Source organism: Zalophus californianus, chromosome 6 (assembly GCF_009762305.2).
Source record: "Zalophus californianus isolate mZalCal1 chromosome 6, mZalCal1.pri.v2, whole genome shotgun sequence".
Classification (NCBI taxonomy): Eukaryota; Metazoa; Chordata; class Mammalia; order Carnivora; family Otariidae; genus Zalophus; species Zalophus californianus.
The window spans coordinates 108364755-108383061 of NC_045600.1; the positions used below are offsets into that span (position 1 = coordinate 108364755).

An 18307-nucleotide genomic window follows, 5' to 3' on the forward strand; every position below is an offset into this window, starting at 1 on the left:
GCTGATGTCCACTAAGGTGTGGCTGGTCTGTCCTATCCCAGAGCATTCTTTGGGCACCTACCACTGAACTCTGCAACTGACAGACTCATGGTCCATTTCTTCTTGGCCCTAATGACAGGGTCCATTCCCAGCTGGGCCTTTGTCTCATATCCACCTTGCCCCCGGCCTCTGATGCAGTTGGCTTGTCCCTCACAATAGCAACTTCTTGGTCGCATGTGGCTCTTAGACCTTCCCTGCCCTCCCTCAGAGGTGTACAGGGACTGACTGCTGGGTTCTCTCCACCAGCCAGGAGCTGAAGGGAGCTCAGGCTTGTACACCCAGCCCCCTCTGTTTGGCCATTCCCCTTGGCCATCTTAATCCTGGGAGGCCACATCTTGTTTGAATAGTGATCTCCTTCCAGAATCCTTTTTTCTTTTGTAAAGTAGGCTCCATGCCCAGCGTGGAGCCTAGTGTGGGGCTAGAACTCACGACCATGTGATCAAGACCTGAGCTGAGATCAAGGGTCGGACGCTCAACTGACTGAGCCACCCAGATGCCCCTCTTTCCAGAATCCTAACCAAGAAGTTGGAGGGAAACCTCTCCATCTACCAAGCACATTGCCCCTGAGATTTTGACCCGAGGCATGGAAAATCAGGACACACTCCTGAACATGAACTTCGGTTCTGATTTCCCTTCACATTCTCCATCTCCATCTTCGAGGAGTGGGCTTTCCCCTTCCTGTGGTGGCTCACCAGAGTCAGCCAATGGAGACTCTTCATTTGCTAATAGGGGAAGATGGGAGTCCAGAAAAGCCTCTTAGGTCTGGCTCTTAAGACTGTCGTGTAGCTGCAAAATCCTGTTTTGGATATCAGAACCTGCATTTTTTTTTTATTCCTGCTTTAACCGTCCTAAGCCTTTCTGGATAAATGGTTGCTGATAAGAGGAAAAAGGAGTAGGTCACAGTTAGCCAATGCAAAGGAGTAAAAGATGCTTACATATCTAAAAAGTAAAACTGACCCTCTTTATGCTTCTCTGTGTCAGGACGCCTGGGTGGCTCAGTCGTTAAGCATCTGCCTTCGGCTCGGGTCACGATCCCAAGGTCCTGGGATGGAGCCCCGCATCGAACTCCCTGCTCTGTGGGGAGCCTGCTTCTCCCTCTGCCTCTGCCTCTGCCTCTCTCTCGGTCTCTCATGAATAAATAAATAAAATCTTTATGCTTCTCCAGGTCTTCTTCTCCATCCCCCTTCTCTGGGCCTGTGGCTCCTTCCTCTGCCACCAACTGCTGGCTCCCCGTAGCTCACATGTAAACCCTCCAAGGAAGGAGTTGAGTGGTTGAACTAATCACCATTGAGTGTGGGTCTCCCCTACTGTGCAGAGCTCTGGAGCTGGGCTAGAGGTCCCTGTGGGACACAACATGGCCACCTCAATGAGGCCGTGTCCCTCCTGAGTTTGGGAAGCAGTGGCTGTCATAGGGGACTCGTTGGCCAAAGATCAAAGAAGATTCCCCTTTCCTTGCCAGGTCTTAAATTAATTAGTAGGTTCTTTTTATAAGGCAATGAGTGACTGAAAGGTAGAGAACATCATGAGACAGTCATCAGTCAGACGGTTTTTTAAACAAAAACCTTTTTATTTTCTCAGTGACATTAAGTTTCATCAAAAAGTTTCCACTCTAGTTTCTAGACCTCCAGCTGATGAAGTTTTTCCAGTGTCTTGGAGGAAATGGCGACTCCTACACACACACACACACACACCCCACACACACTCGCACACACACATCCCTAGGGGGGATAGTGGAGGGCGAGCAACATAAAGAGTTAATCTCCAAATCAGCTGTGTGCATGTGGCCTGGTGTCTGCTTCTCTGTGGGCAAGATGATGGCCCACTTTGTCTGTGCCCAAGATGGTTAAGAGTAACATGAATGTCTTCAGCTTTCGGGGCGCCTGAGTGGCTCCCTCGGTTAAGCATCAGACTTCAGCTCAGGTCAGGATCTCAGGGTCTTGGGGTCGAGCCCCACGTCAGGCTCTGTGCTCAGTGGGGAGTCTGCTTCTCCCTCTCCCTCTGCCCCACCCCCTGCTCGTTGTCACGCAAGTGTGCTCTCTCTCTCCCCCAAATGAATTAAATCTTCAAAAAAATAAAAAGGTCTTCAGCTTTCCCTTTCTCACTTGGGACACTGAGAGATGGGTCAGCTTCCTCTGTTCTCTAACGGAGACCCTACTACGGAGCATGCAGACTGTCCTGCTCATCCATGGCCTCCCTGGATTGCAATCTAGATAAATTATCTCTCGGGAAGGGGGAGGCCCAGGCCTGGTGACCACATTACCCCCTCCCCCCCAACCTGTAACAGTTTATCAGCCCGTCTTTGTTTTCACTACCAGGTAACAGGGGGCCAAGGTCTTGTTCTGTGAGGTTGGTGGTCCTAGGACCCCTGGCCACAGGGACCAACACGTGGAAGTCTCCTCAGCAGGCCCCCAGGGAAGCTCGTGGGACTCTGCCCCACAAGTGGCTCTGAATGCCCCCTTCCCGGCAAGTACACCTGACACATTGTTTCGGGAGTTTTCCGTGACAGGAGCAGCATCGGCCATGCGAGGTCTGACCACACGTGTCTGAGCCCTGAAGTGCGCTGGCTTGGGGATGCCTGGATGGCAGATCCCGCCACGGGGAAGAAGCCCAGCGATAAGGGGCTGGACCAGGCGCCCTGCACATGGGATCCCCAATCATCCTAAGCATCAGGCAGGCCATTTTACAGGTGAAGAGCCTGAAGGGTCTCCCCAGCCCAGCCTTTAGCCTCAACTTCCAAACAACCTTTAAAAAAAAAAAGTTGCTTAGCCTCACCTAGCAAGAGACCAGAGGGCCACGGAGGAGGGTGTGAGAGGTCAAGATTGTGGGGAAAAGAGAATCAGGCTGAGAACCAGAAGTCTTGGGTGGAATGCCATCAGCCCTTATTAAGCACTTACTGCATGCCTGGCCTTGCCGCTCTGCAGTCTAGGAATGCAGAGTAAAGCCGTCGAGGAACAGTTAGGCCAGCTCTTTGATTGACTCGCACTACAGCAGGGCAAATGAGATCACCTGAAGTACTTTTTAAGGAACAAATGGATTTATATAATAACTTCCGTATAGTAGTTCACACAATGCTCCCCACATGTCGCTATTTCACGGGGACCTCACAACTATCCTAGGGAGAAGGTATGGATTCTATCCATTTCACAGATGCAGAAACTGAGACTCAGCAAAGCAAAGGGATTTATGAAAGGTCACAGAACTAGGGCTTCAAAGGGCACAGTGCTCTCTGCACCACGGCTCAAGGACTTACGTCCCCCTGGAGCACCTGACAGCTTGTTAGAAATGCAGAGGCTTGCCGCCCCCCCCCCCGCCCCCCCCCGCCCCGGACTTCTTGAATCAGACACTCTGGAGGTGGGGCCTAGTGGTCTGTGCTTTACCAAGCCCTCGCTCAAGTTTGGGAAGCGCTGACTAAAGCACTGTTTCTCAACTTTTACATCTCTGCAGATCACCTGGGATCCTGCAAAACTGGATTCTGCTTCAGCCCTGAGTGGGGCCTGGGATTCCGCATTTCTGATCAGCCCCCAGAGAATGCCGGTGCTGTCGGCCCACAGATAGTACACTGAAGAGCAGGAATCACCTGGGGAGCTCGGTTCAAATGCAGATTCCCTGGTCCACTCCCGGAGAGCGTGATCCTACAGGCCGGAAGTGGGGCCCAACCACGTGAATTTCCACAGATACCTCCGGTGACTCTGAGACAGGTGGCCTGGGGCTCACCTTCTGAGGATCCCTTCTCCAGAGTTCAGGCTTGCAGACATCCACCCCAGCCTCATTTTCAAAGGTTTGCCTCCTCCACTCCCCATCTCCAGTGGCCTTGAACCACCCATCTGATCCCCTGCCAAACTGTGGGTTAAGGGGTGTGAGTGGGAGGCCATCCGTGAGCCAGTGGGGGCCTCAGTTCCTCAAAATAGGTCAGAAGTCTGGCACAGATGAGGCTCAGTGGCTGCAAATAGAAACCATCTGTTGGGCCTGTGCTTTGAGCTCCCCTGCTCTCCTCCCTCACTGGGCAGAGGAATATAGAACTCAGAACCCCAGTGGTGGGTGGGCGCTTCTCTGAGCAGGGCCTGCCCACCCCAGACCCTCCCGCCGGGCCTGCCTGTTGAGGAAATGAGCGGCCCCGTGTTGCTCACAACCCTATCCTCTCACCACACTTCACACCCCACCCACAGGAGTCTTACAGATGTGCATCACATAACCTTGCTGTGTGACCTTGGACAAATCACTTACCCTTTCTGGGCCTTCGTCTATAAAATGAGAGGCTGGGTTTTCATGGACCCAAGGGTGCTTTTCTGCTCTGACAGGCTATGGAAAAAGCCTTTCAATGTCAGCACCCACAGGTAGGAGAAGTCGGGCCCCTAGAGAAGCAGACATTTCCTTCTCCTGGCTTTCTGCCCAGGTCGGATCTTACAAGTTGGCTGCTGATCCTGCGGATTTCCAGAAGGGGATGGGCAAGGTCTGTGATCTGGGAGTGCCAAGGGGGCTTTTGGAGGCTTTGAGGGGAAGTGACGCGGTCCCCCTTCCTTATTCCTCTCTTCATCCCTTCACTCATTCGTGCATTTACTAAACATGTAGCAATATTGTATTCAGCCTAATGGTAAGCCCTGGACAAATGAGGGAGAATGACACCTAGTTCCTGCCCTCCATCCCATCCAGCGTGACTGGGGAGCAGAGATGTAATGTAGAGCCCAGGTGTCAGACCTGAGTTCAGACCCAGCGCCTCCATTTATGTGGCCTTAGAAGCCCAGGTGCATCTGGCCTTGGGGATTATTATTGTATCTATTCCTAGGGTTATTATCAGGATTACAGGATGTAATGAACATAAAATACTTGGCTCACAGCAAGCACTTAAACATTGGCTATTGTTATGGGTGTGCTGAGCCAGGAAAAGGAGAGCACAGGACAGAGCCTGGGGTCTTGGGGAAAGACTTCCCCACTCGGCAGCCATCTTGAGGGAGGTGGGAAGCTCTCCTGAAAATCTCGGAGCAGTGCAGGCCGGCAGCCTTCTCCTCACGTGTCCAGTCCTGCTCAGCAGAACAGGAAAGACTGCAGGGATTCAGGGCAGAAGCCTGCTCCAGGAATAGACTTGATGTCTGGCTGGACTTGCATTGGGTGATGGGCAGTGGGCAGCATCCTTGGGAGCTGGAGCTGGATCCTCCCATCGGCAGGCTGTTGAGAATGTGCCATCCCAACCATGTTCATTCCCACTTTGATCTGCTCTGAGAGCATAAGGGAGGCAGGACAGAGCTGGGAAGGATCCCTTTTCATGGCGGAGAAAGGCTTGCACAAGAGGCTCTGGGAATCCATGGGGGCGCTGGCCCGGAACCCAGGCATTCCACGTTTGCTGGGGGTGGAGAAAAAGTCATTGGGGTGACTCTGGATCATGGCCTTCCTTGGTCCCCCTGCATCCTGGCTGGGAACTACTGGGTATGGAGGTTCAGTTTGATTAGTCTCTGCTAGGATGTGACTTTTGGGGGCTAACCGATATTCTACCAGTGCTGTCCAAGAGAATTTTTTGCAGGGATGAAAACACTCTGTAATCTGTACTGTTCAATATGGTAGCCCCTAGCCACATATGGCGAGTGAGCACTCAAAATGTGGTTAGTCTAACTAAGGAACTGAATTTTTAATTGGATTTTACTTTAATTAATCAGTCACGTGTAGCTAGTAGCTACCACATGGGACAGTGCCGCTTGGCCCACTCCTAGGTACAGGGGCTAGAGCAGATATCCTCAAAAGCTGCCGTCCACAGGTACGCACCTTTGTAACATGCCCCTCAGATGATTCCCGTGTGCAGTCAAGTTAGGGAACCACCGGACCAGGGATCTGAGAGACACTGTACTGAGGGAAGTGGTCAGCATCCCACAACGTATGGGAGCCTCACACCATCTGTCCATCGGTCTGTCTGCCTTTCGGCCTCTACCTCTTTTTCCGTCATCTGATTTCCACTGCTGTTTAATCCCAGACCAGCTACACATTCAGTGATGCCACAGTCACGGTGGGAGCATTTACACCACGGAAACTGGTAAATACTAACAACCAGGGCGCCCCCTCCCTCAGTGAGCTGGTTGGTAAGCATTTACCAGCACACCCCTGCCCTAGACCCACTGGCAGGTACGTTCTTTGAGTCTTTGCCATGTACCGAGCATAGTTTTAGGCATTGCTGATGCTGCAGTGAGCAGGGGAGACAGAAATGCCTGCCCTCCTGGAGCTGACATTCTAGTGGAGAAGGGCACAACCAGATGTGTCAGATGCGTCGTGTGGTTGATGATGGCACGTGCCTGGGGAAGGTCTCACTGAGAGATCACCTTTGAGAAAAGACCTACAGGAAGTGAGCAAAGCATTGCAAGGAGGAGGAGCAGCATCCTCCTGAGCAGGTCACGTCACAGACAAAAGGAACAGGGTCTCAGACGGGTTCGGGACCTCATGCCCGGTTGGTGTGGAGCCAGAGTACGAACGTGGGTCACCTGACCACGGCCGTGCTGTGGAGCTGTGAGCTCCGGCCTAAAGGTGGAGCAGGGTCAGTGAGCCAGCCTCCTGCCTCCTGGGTCCCTGTTGACACTGGGTGTGCCGTGGGAAGCAGAGGATTCAGGGGCAGGCCCTACGGAGCTCTCTGGAGGCCCAAACCCAGCAGATCCAGCAGCCAGAGTGCGGGTCAGAGAGAACATGAGCGGTCCAGCATCTCCGTGCTGGTAGTTGCTCAGATGGCCACAGCATCTTCTCAGGAGTACTGAAAGCCAGCGAGAACTTGGTGTCCTGGGCTAGACCACAATATGGCGGAGCTGTGTGGTGAGCCATTTGGCCCAAACACCTCCTGTGGCAGAAGGAGCGATTGGTAGAAGGCCCCCAGCAAGTGAGAGGTTGCACCAGCTGGAATGCAGGTTTCTGGCATTTTCCTCATACCAGAGGTTCTCAAATTGGGCTCCACAGGGGCCCCGGGTTCCACAGTGTGGTCACAGACCACTGCATGAAGGTGCTCCCAGCTTCCTTCTCGAGTTGAACACAAGCATCTCCAGCTTCGCCTGTGTACACTTTGGAGGTCTGAGTAATGCTCTATTGAGAGAAAGGGTATCCCCGCTGAAAGGAAAGACCATAGCCCTCAGTCTCACAGAGAAGGAAACAGAGGCCTGGAGTCGGTCAGTACGACTGCCCAGCCTGGTGCGCTTCTCAGGACCCTGAGCAACAGTCACTTCTGCTCCCTCCAGTCTGGGAACATGTGCCGGGTTCCGCCCGTGTGTCCAGCCCTGGGCTCAGAGACGGAGGAGGGCCAGTGAGCGGCTGTCGCTCAGGGACCCTGATCATTGTGGTCGAATGAGAGGAGAATAGTGATACTAGACCTGCCCCTTGTTATAGGCGTGTGCCATTCGCAAAGCACGTCCCCCTGTGTTCTCCTGTCCCATCCTCACAGAGATTCGGGACAGAGGTGCGGTTGACGCCCACATTGCACCGAGGAGGACTCTGAGCCGGGGGAAGGAAGGTGGCTTGACCCACGTCATGCGGCTAGTGATCCCCACAAGACGGAAGAGGTCAGCCTTCCTCTGGCAGCTCTTGGACAGAAAGTGGCTCTCCCACGGATCCCGATGGGCTGCCACAGGGCTCCTGGGCTCCCTGGCTGACAGGGCTCCCCTGGGGATGTAGCCACGAGCTTCCCCCCTCATCTGAGTCAGAGACAAGGAAAAAAAAAAAAAAAAACCTGCCCTGGTACATTTTTGTGTTCCAGTTAAAGGACTGAATTTTAGTCATCATCATCTAGAAAATGCACCCGCTGGCCGCAATAAATCATTTTTAGGATCGGAGGAGAGGATACAATTTGCTTCCACGTGGAGTGTACATAGTGATTATCTCAAAGGAGAAAAAAGACAGCCTCCATTTCTTAAGAGGCTATAAGGGCCATTCAGCTGCGAAATGAATGCTTCTTCCTTCCGGGCCCTCCCCGTGTCAGAGCGAGACCAGCATGGCGCTGGGCCCGGGGAAGGGCCTCCAGGGAGCCGGCCCAGCAGCTTCGCACATCTGGAGGCCAGAGCCTCTCCCTCCCTCCTCCTGACCCTCAGCCCAGCCCAGCCCCCTCCTGCTCCGGGCAGATCCTGGCCTCCCCAAGTAAACACTTAACTGAGGTCAGAGCCTCTCCCTTGCAGGACCAGGGGAGAGGTTGGAGCTAGTGTTTGGCAAGCTCCCAGCCTGGGCCTGACACCTTGCAGGGTACTTTGGATTTGGTCACTTCACTGCATCCAGTGAAGTGAGCCAGGTGACATTATTTGCGTTTTATGGGTAGATAAACTAATGCTCAGAGAGGTTAGTCACACAGCCAACAAATTACAAGAGAGTGACCTCTGGATTCTTTCTGACTCCCAAATGCTGCCTACTCGATAGTTTCTTGACACTTCTGTAGCATGCCCTGCGTTATATGGAGTCCGCGTGGAGGGATAAAAGTTGAGGGAGAGGCCAAAGGAAGAGAAGATGTGTATTATCTTGGAAAGAACAGTAGACTAAGAGTCAAAAGGTCTTGGCTGGTCTTGGCTCTGCCACATTCATAGCTTGGGACTTCGGGCTAGTCTCTTAACACCTCTGAGCCTCGAAGTCATCACTTATGCTCTATATTTGCAGGGAGGTTATAGTACCTGCCCAGCTCTGCGCACTGGTCAGTTGGGGTGGAGGGAAGTGAACGAGGTGGTGTCTAGACTGGGTCTTGGCTATGACACGGGTGGACTTCTTGGGGCCATTCTGTAGGCACTGGTCCCCTTGCAGATACTGTGCCGTCCACAGCAAGGAGAGCCATACTGAATTCAGGGGCCTTGGCCTCCCGGCGACAAGGGGCCCAGAGGACATGGGGGCTGCATGACTGCTAGGACAAACACTGCAAGGAAGGGCATGGACCCAGAAGCTCTAGTGGGGGAGGGTAAGGACCAGACCCTCATCCTATGGGCAGGAGTGGGACATCAGCTTGAGAAGGCAACTTGAAACTTCAGGAAGCTGAAGTCACAGCCCTGGGGTGAGGTTCCTGGGGGAGACTCCAGCCTGTCCCATCCGGGGAGCTGGGCAGCTGTGCCTGATCTCGCCTCGCACCCTGCCACCATACTGAGAGTTTATTCAACCGGCGTCACTGTGAGGGTCCTGCTAGACAGAAGTCCAGGACCAGGCCTGGGGTGGGGTGCGCAGAAGGGGTTGGATGATCAGGTAACCCCTAAGCTAGTAACAGGAGAGAGAAAACACACAGCTAAAGCTTAGAATAAGTAGCACTAATCAGCCCTTGGGACACCCTAGGGGGAGATGGCAGTTGCCATGGGAGTGGTTGTCATTCACGGTCACCACCGCCCAGCTGACCTGGCATCAGGCTCCCTGCCCTGGCCAGGGTGACAGAACGAGGACCTTCGCTGGGCACTCTGGCCCCCACGCCCCTTTCTATGACAACACAATGCCTTTCATAGAGGAGCTCTGTGATCTCATCTGGGCTGGAAGACGGGCTGGTCCTATCCATTATTCCACGCCACCCTGATCAGAGGTCATCCACCAGAATCTCGAACCCCTCCAGGGATGGGAAGCTCATTACCTCTCAAGGCAGCTTCCTCTCCCATCTCAGGCAGCAGTAACCATTAAGAAAGTCCTCCCTTGTAGGGAGCTAAATGTGTCTCAGTCTGTGCTGATTGCTCCTGAAAGGTTCAGAGAGAGAGAGTGTGTGTCCCGCCCTCACCAGAATTAGCTGGGACAACCCACCAGGATCGAGGCTGTGCTTGGGGGCACGGGATAAAAGGCAAAGGGCCAGGTTCTAGGTCATCTCTTGGCTGCCACTCGGACTTCGCTTTGAGGTCTGGGCACCTGCTGCATCCCGGCCTCGGCATGGCCTCCTCCTCTGGCAGAGGGCGGAGTGCTTTCTGTTCCCTGCCCCCACATGCAGCCAGCTGATCTCAGAGTGAAGTCAGCCCCTTGGGAACTGCAGGTGGAAAGGTCAGCCCCCCGGAGCCTGTGGTCACCCTGCTTGGGTCCACAGTGCGTGTCTGTGCCTGATCCGGCCTCCCAGGCCTTCCAGCCTTCTGTCCACCACCCTCCAGACCCTGGGTGCGCCTAGCCCATCCCTCCCTGCCACCAGTCGGACCAGGTGCATGTGACTCATTCTCTCTGCCTTCTCCTCCATCCTCGCCCCCACCAAAGCCGAGCGATGAATAATAGGGTCCTCTTTCACCTGAATTGAATCAAAGCTTTACACCTGACTCCTGAAGTTTACAGGGAATATGGGAATGACTTTGAATCTGTCACAACGCAACATGTGATAGGTCGCTGGGACGTTTTATTACACAGCTGACTCGGTGTCTTCAAAAAGTCAATACCACAAAAAAGAAAAAAAAAGGAAAGAAAGAAAACAACAACAACAAAAGGTGACGGGAATGTTCTAGATTGAAAGGAGGCAAAAGAGAGATCACCACCAAATGAAACCCATGGGACTAACCCGTGGCTCCCCGTTCTGGTTGTTCATGATATGGAATAGCTGTAAAAGGCATTTTGGAGCATTTTATATATGGATTGGGTCTTCGATGGGATTGAGGAATTGTTAAATTTTCTTAGACGTGATAATAGTAATGTAGGAAATTGTCCTCCTTTGTAGGAAATGCATGCAGGTGTAATAGGAGACAAGAGTCATGTGTGCAACCTCCTTTCAAATGATTCCACAAAAGAAAAAAAAGACAGACACGCACATGTGCGCACGCACACACACACACGCAGAGAGAAAAAGAAACGCAAAATGTTAATGACAATTAACCTAGGTGCTGGGTGGTTATTTTACCATTCCCCCAACTATTTTTATGTATTGAAATCGTTCATAATAAAAGGTTTGAGATAACCTGATCTGGGCTGCAGAGTCAGAAAGACCAGGTTCAAGTCGCCCCTGTGCTCGCCATCTGAGGTTGGGCTAGGTGTTTCCCACCCTGTACAAGGACAGCCGGAGCTCCCCCACGGGGATTGTGTGCAGCCCCGTGCTCTCTGGGTGCCTGGTGCAGGCGAACGGCCCCCACCCCCATGAAGCCCACCCTGATCCCCCTCTTCCCTGACCTCCCATCCCCATAGCACTTCCGTTCCGCAGTCTGTTTGCCACCAAGTGACTGTCCGACAACCATGAATTTGTCAGGTACGGGCTTTTCCTTCTCCGTATTTGAAAGCAGGACATGTGCCCGTGCTCTCCGGGGCCCCCTCAATGGCCTGGGCCCACGGGAACAGCGGTGGCATCGTTATCTCATTTTGATTCCTCAAACAACCACATAAAATCAGAAATTATGGATCTCATTTTAGAAATGGAGCACCTGATGCTCAGAGAGGCAAAGTGTCTTTTCCAAGGTTAGCAGGAGTCAGAGTTGGGAGTGGAAACCCAGGGTCCAGCACTCTGCCGTGCTCTTGCTGTGGGCCCGTGTGGGGTGAGGCTGCAGGCCCAGTGATGAGGACCACGATCAGCAAGGGCCCTTCCGAAGGCCCAACTAAGAGATCCAGCCCCAGCCTACCCGCCAGTGGGAAGACACCAGCAGCGAGCTTGCTGAGAACAAAGCCCTTGGAAAAACTCTCTTCCTAGGAAGCAGGCTGGCATTGTTCGAGGGCCTGCCGGGGCCCAACCCCAGGAGGCAGGCTCGCTGGAAGAACAGGCCTGCTGAGTGCAGGCCCCAAGCCCCAGGGCTGGGCTCAGGCCCCCCAGGATGCCGGGCTGTGAGGGGCACCAGTGGGTTATGTTCAAGGAGAATACAGGTGCACCCACTAGGAGCCTTGACCACAAATGCTTCTTTGTGTACGTACGCTCTGGGGAATGGGGCAGTGGGGAGATGGGGTGGGGGGAAGAAAAGGCAGAGAAGGGGGACAATGCAGGAAGGATGGGGGGAGAGAGTAAGGAAAGAGTGGAGGAGAGACGGAGGAGGAAGAGGTGAAGTCAGATGGGAAGATTGATCCAGGTATAGCCAGCACCAGTGGGCTCCACCCAGGGAAACATGGGTGTTGTAGGGAGAGTTCTGGAGAGCCTGTCAGGTCAGCTGGTCTCACTGTTACCGGAGCTCTGGAGCTAGGCATTTCTCAGGAGGCCCGTGTGGAACCCCCCACCCATGGCAGACCAAGGCTGGAAGCCATGAGGACCTGGGTGCAGGCCCCACCCCTGAACCTGCAGGCCTCTGGGGATTCAGAATAAGCAGGGAGTACAGGTCGGGGGACTCACAAAGGCCAGCCCTTCCTCTCCTGCCTCCTATTCTGCTCTGTTAAGTGAGCATCCAGAGGGGTGCCAGGCCTGTGCTATGCATGTCACGGCATCTTGGCCTTGACTCCTCGGCACTCGTGGAGGTAGTGGGGATTATTAGCCTCCTTTATGTAAGAGCGGGCGGAGGTAGCTCAGAGAGGTTAAGCGGTTTGCCCACGTCACACAGCTAGGCAGCAGCAAAGAGGGCCCTGCATCTGTGGCCACGTGGCTCCCAGTCTGGTTCTTGTTACCCTTCCCCTCACAGCACCCATGAGACCCTACAGTGAAGCCCGCACTGGGGAGGAGTGTAGTGCTGGGCCATTATCGACAGGCCTGGTTCAGCCCATCCCAGGTGCCAGGCCAGGGGCTGTGCTTGGAGTGGAAAGAGAAACTGTCATCCGGCTCACCAGATGTGGACTAGGAAGTGGCTCCTCGAGCCTTATGTGCTGGGGGAGGCTGAACCACACCAGCTGTCTCCCCGTGGGTGGTGGGGCTCCCTTTGGAGAGGGGCTGGACCTGTCAGGGACTGGGTGCCCAGCAGGTCTCCCCATGGCATCTGGGACTCGTGTGGGCTGCCCAGGAAGAGCGAAGACCAATCTGCAGTCCGGCTCAGAGGCCCTGGGGTCACCACCTACTGTCACGGAGCTGAGATTGTCTTCCCGGGAAGAGAGAGCCGGGAACACAGTGGAGACTAGTCCCTGAGGGAGAGGTGCTGGCTGTCCAGGGGCTCTGAGGAGTCTGGGGCTGTGGAGTCCGAGTTGAGCTGGGCCCTCAAGGCTAAGGGTGGGCTGGGCAGGGAAGAGGCATAAAGGCTTTCCAGGCTGGGAATGCACCAACAAAGAATAGGAGGTAGAATTTCTCTTTCTTTCTCTTTCGTGGGAACTGTGGAATCTAGAATGTTCTACCTGGAAGGAACAGAGCGATTCCTAGCACTCCCATATCAGATTGAATTTTTGCCAGGTCTATGCTATATTTTTCATATTGTATTTTTTGTATTTGATTCGTTATTTTTTAACTTAGCCTTATTAGCGGTAATATCTATGAAATCATGAATTCGGAGTACAAGTTTTAATATTTCTAATGCAAATTAAAATGAACACCTAACTACTAAAATTAAACACTTCATCTCTGTACCGTGTAAGGGGATCACAAGTGAGCACCTGGGACCCCACCCTGGGCATCGCTGATGTAATCCTGATGCGGAGCTGATGCCCTGAATGTGCGAGGGGCTTGCGTGAGGTCATGCAGCCAGCGGTGCTGACTGGGCTCCCATCCATGTCCAGCAGGACTTTGTCCTGAGTAGTCCCGGCAGACCTGGGCAGGGACCAAAGCAGGCAGATTGGAGTGGATGGCGGTGTGGGCCGAGGCGGGGAGGGAGGGAGGAGTGGCGAGCAGGGAAAGCAGGGAGAAGTCCCCTGGCAGGGTGCACAGCGACCCCGGGGCAGTGGAGAAAGTGGGGGTGGGGGACCCCCCCACACACACCGAGAACCTCCTTATTGGATCTAAACTCCTTCCTTCAACGAAGAGAACTTTGCAGCTGGGCTCCTGGCTTTATTTAAATCAAATGCAAAGTTTTGTTTTCAGATTCCCAGAGTTGGTGTCCTGATTCTGTAGCGGTGCTTCCTTTTGGTTTTCCTTCCCGTGGAAATTTCCTGTAGGGAAATCACCCTTGCCTCGTTCTGTACCGAGATGTGGTAGGAGACAATAGGAGAATTGTCAGGAAGGGGAAGGCATTGGTCGTGGCAAAGTTGGGCCAGCAGCATATTCATTTACAAAGTGCTGTTGAGCTCTAGCTGTATGCTAGGCCCTGGCTGGGTACTGCGGGTGGCCTGTCGCACCTGGAGGCACGTCTACCCAGAGAACACCTACTCGGGTTCCGTCTGTGAACGTGACCATTTGTAGGGCTTCCCTTTAGGAGGCGCCATCCTGTAGCAAAGCTGGACTCCATCGTGGGCTGCCCACTCGGTCCTCCAGCCGCCCTTGTGCACATCTCTGTTCTTGGCTGCATGGCACGGGACACACATGCAGTAGGGGCCAACTGGTTGCTTTGTTGGAACCTGTGTTATCGATGGTGGGTAGAGAGGGGGTTGGGCTCTCAAACTTCAATGTACTTCTGTTTCACTGGGCATTTCCTGCAGGTGGGAGAAAAGCAGAATTAAAATGTTAATTTCTGGCCCCATCCCCCAAATATTGGATTCAGTAGGTCTGGACCGGGACCCAGGGATCAGCATTTCTCACAAACAACATGCAAGGCTGAGATGATTTTGACACAGGTGATCCTTAGACCACACACTGAGAAACCTTGCTGCAAAGGGTATTCGGACACAGGAAAGAGTCTCAGATTTCCAGTCAGGAGACCTGTGTTCAGGGCTCTACTTATTAGCTGTGTGGCCTTGGACAAGTCGCTTAACCTCTCTGTGCCTGAGGATGATGATGATGATGATGATGATGATGATGATATATAGGACTAAGAGATTTCTGAGGGTGCATTTGTGGATTAGAAGCTCTAGAGAGAATCAGAGGAGGGATGATAATGGATGGTTGTTTGTCTCTGCACAAAAAAGGGGACACCCCCCCATCCTCACCGACAGCAGTGTTCTTTGTCTCTGCGGCCTCCCAGCCTCCTCTGTTTGTACCTCCCATACTGAATTGAGCACAGTCTTTGATATGCAGGAGGCTTCCCATACGTGTTGTTGGGGGGGTGGTCTGCTCCGTCACATGTCAGGTCCCTAGCAAGTGAAAGGACCTTCCATGTTTTCCGGAAAGTGCAATGGGAGTGTGCACCAAAGGTGGGAAATGTATGAGTACCCTCATGCCAGTCTTCACTCTTGTAGGACTTTCTTTATTAAGAGAGTTAAATCCTCTAGCACGGGGCCGGGGCAACAGATGGCCCCGCATTCTTGGAGGCTTCCTCCCCTCTCTCCACTTCCTTCCCCCCCGATGCCCAGCCCAGGCCCCTCCAGAAGCAGTGACCTGCCTGACCCTTGTCTCTCCTGGTCCCTCACAGATGTCCTGGCGTCCACAGTACCGCAGCTCCAAGTTCCGGAACGTCTACGGGAAGGTGGCCAACCGGGAGCACTGCTTCGACGGTATCCCCATCACGAAAAATGTGCACGATAACCACTTCTGTGCTGTCAACACCCGCTTCTTGGCCATTGTCACCGAGAGCGCGGGAGGTGGCTCCTTCCTGGTCATCCCCCTGGAGCAGGTAGGACCCGCACCTCCCTAGCTCCGGCAGCTGTCCAGAGCAGGGAGAAGCTCGCCTTGGTCACTGTTGGGATTGTTGCCTCCATTTCTCTCTGTGCCCCCCGCCCACCGCCCTTTTACTGTCTCATCATGTGTCCAGTGGCTGTGCCCTCCCCAGGGTTTTCCTGAGATTCGCCAGAACAAGCGCAGGCTAGGATCCAGCAGACCTGAGATTTGTTCCCAAAACTTCCCCAAAGATTGCAGTTGGACAAGTCACTTCCCTTCGGATACATGGGGCTCCCATTAACACTCGGGATTGGAACATCTGATCTCCAGGTGATCTCCAAGACCGGGTCCCGCTCCGCAATTCTGTGTCCTGGGTTGTCCTTTTTGGTACAGAGCTGGAAGGGATGAAGACCCAGCCATAGGCACATGGGGCATCTGCAGAAATGACACACTCATTAAAAAAACATAGCGAGTTCTCCACTGAGAGGCTGGAAATAATTTACCTTCCCTCTCATCCCCACTTCCTAGCTAAAGGTTTTCCCCCTTCTGTCGCTGCCTTTGTGAATATAGCAAATTAAATCTGCAAAGCCTAGATCATGAAATTTTGAAGCTCTGCGTTCAGGCAGAGTCCCTGGAGGCCCGTGGGAGGTCACGCGCCTCAGGGAAAGTGCTCGCTGTCAGCCTCACTTGTTTATGGCTGAGCTCTCCCTTCCCGGCCTGACTCATCTCCACTCCCACCCTCCGCCAAACCGCTCAGGGGAGGAGGAGGTACATGCGGAAGGAAGCCTTAGTTCTCGAAATCTACCGTCAGCTGGTGGTGGAGGATGGATTTTTCCAGTCTCTCCTGCCCACAGTGGGAGAACACAGATTTGAGAAAGCCTTAGGCCATAGCCTCCCTCCCACCAAAGGGGGCACAGCCGCAGTGACACCAAGAGGTCTGAGGACAGAGCCCGATGGACAGAGAGGTCTGAGGAGCCATGGCCTTGGTGGCAGGAGGTCTGGGTTCTAGTTGGGTCTGCCACTTGCCAGCCATGTGATCTCGGGCATGTCACTTACCCTCTCTGCACCTTATCTTCCTGTAATAGTAAAACGAGGATGCTGAATCTTCCGTCTACATGCGTGTTGTTGGCATGGAGTGGGATGATAGACACGGAAGCTCCTCGTGAACCACATAGCATGTTAAAGATGTTTGCGTATTTTCCTGGGAAAATCTATTAGCTCTGCTCATGGCCTTGGCCTGTAAATGCCCAGCATTTATACAGCAGCTCTAACACATTCGGAAGGATTCTGAAATGTAGCTTGTCTCCCCTCTCAAACCAGATGGGCTCAGATACCTATTACCTTGGGGGCCAGCTAAGCTCCAGCCACAGCAGGTCCCCAGCCACGTGTGGGTCGGTCTATACAGGGTCTCAAGCCTATTGCGGGCACCCTGTGATGCTCCACTGTGTGGCTTACAAAGGTCAATAGCCAGTACCTCACGCTGTAACAACAATTAATTCCAGATGTGTTAAAGGTCTAAACACTAAAAGAGAAAGAAGAAAAAAGGAGAGAATAAAAGAAAAAGAAAAGCTACCAAGTATATTATAGGAAAAGAGAGTATTTTTTAAATCATGCAATGAGGAAAGGCTTTCTAAACAAGACAAGAATCCCAGGACCATAAAGGAAATGATCTATAGATGAGAACAAATTTTTTAAAAAGGTAAAATTTCTGTACTACAGTAAGACATGTAAGGAAACTTAAAAGCAAACCCCATAACTGATACAGACAAAAAGATCCATGTCCAAAATAGATAGGGGTTCCAGAAAAATCAATAAGCAAAAGAACCCTGTTAAAAAAAAAAGGCAAAGGATATGAATAAGCAGTTCACAAAAGATGAAAATAAGTCTTTTAACCTATTAAAATAGGAAGCGATTTAAAAGAGTAATTACCTTTGGTATCGCCAAGTGTGCGAGAGAGCAGGTGCCCAAATACATTCTCGGTGTATTTGATGTATTTACATCAAATTTACAGGTAACTTAGCACTAACTATTAACATGTAAATGCGCACGTCCCCTGGCTTAGCAATTCCACTTCTAGAAATCTATCCAACAGAAATATTCTCAAGTATGCCCAAAATGTTTGTAACATTTTTTAGTACTCCATTCTTTTTTTACAATTTATTTTCTACAGAGATAAAGTTTCTCTCTCAAATTGCTTAAAAGTTTTGAAACTCTTCCTCTCAGTTTCTATAATGGTATCAAAGAGTTTTATATTATCAGTGGCCCTAGTCTAGAATATGATCAGATTTTGTAAACACTTCAGGGACAGCAGGGAAAAAGGTACTCTACAGAGTGTGAGACTCTGCATAGAGATAAACAGTGTATTTGAACACATGCATATATAGCCAATGCACACAGAGCTTTTCAACTTTATTTGTTCATATTTTGTGATGCATTGTGTTTAATTTGATTGCTAGGGACCGGTGGTGATGGCTCGCTCTACCAGTTGGTTTCTGTTGTTTTCTCTGAATCCAATAGATTTTCACTTTACATAAGTGCATGATGGTTTGTGCAGCACTTTTATAATGAAAATTGGAAGCAACCTGCAGGTCTATCAATAAGGAAATGTGTGAAAGAATTAGGGACATCCACATAAAGGGATACCAAGCAGTCATCAAAATTGATGATGTAGAACAGTTGTTCCCAAGTGCTCAGCTCAGAATTATTTTACACTTTTTAAAAGTATTGAGGATGCCAAAGAGCTTTTACTTAGATGGGTTCTATATCAATATTTGGCATAATCAAAATTTAAAAAAAGGAATTTAAAAAATATCTATTTGTTAATTCACTTAAAATAACATCAGGGGCGCCTGGGTGGCTCAGTCAGTTGAGCATCCCACGCCT

General features: G+C 52.1%; 1 protein-coding gene across 6 annotated transcripts in view; it reads left to right on the forward strand.

The window, feature by feature from the left end:
• CORO2B (coronin 2B) overlaps positions 1–18307 on the forward strand; it is a 129317-nt gene that overhangs the window by 53916 nt on the left and 57094 nt on the right. For 3 of the 6 annotated variants that reach the window (XM_027571602.1, XM_027571596.1, XM_027571601.1), the window contains exon 2: positions 15240–15440. In XM_027571602.1, the coding sequence (XP_027427403.1) occupies positions 15240–15440 (201 nt within the window). Of the gene's footprint in view, positions 1–2621; positions 2726–3483; positions 3818–15239; positions 15441–18307 lie in introns of those variants that run through there. The other 3 variants (XM_027571599.1, XM_027571597.1, XM_027571600.1) reach the window with 2 other exon arrangements.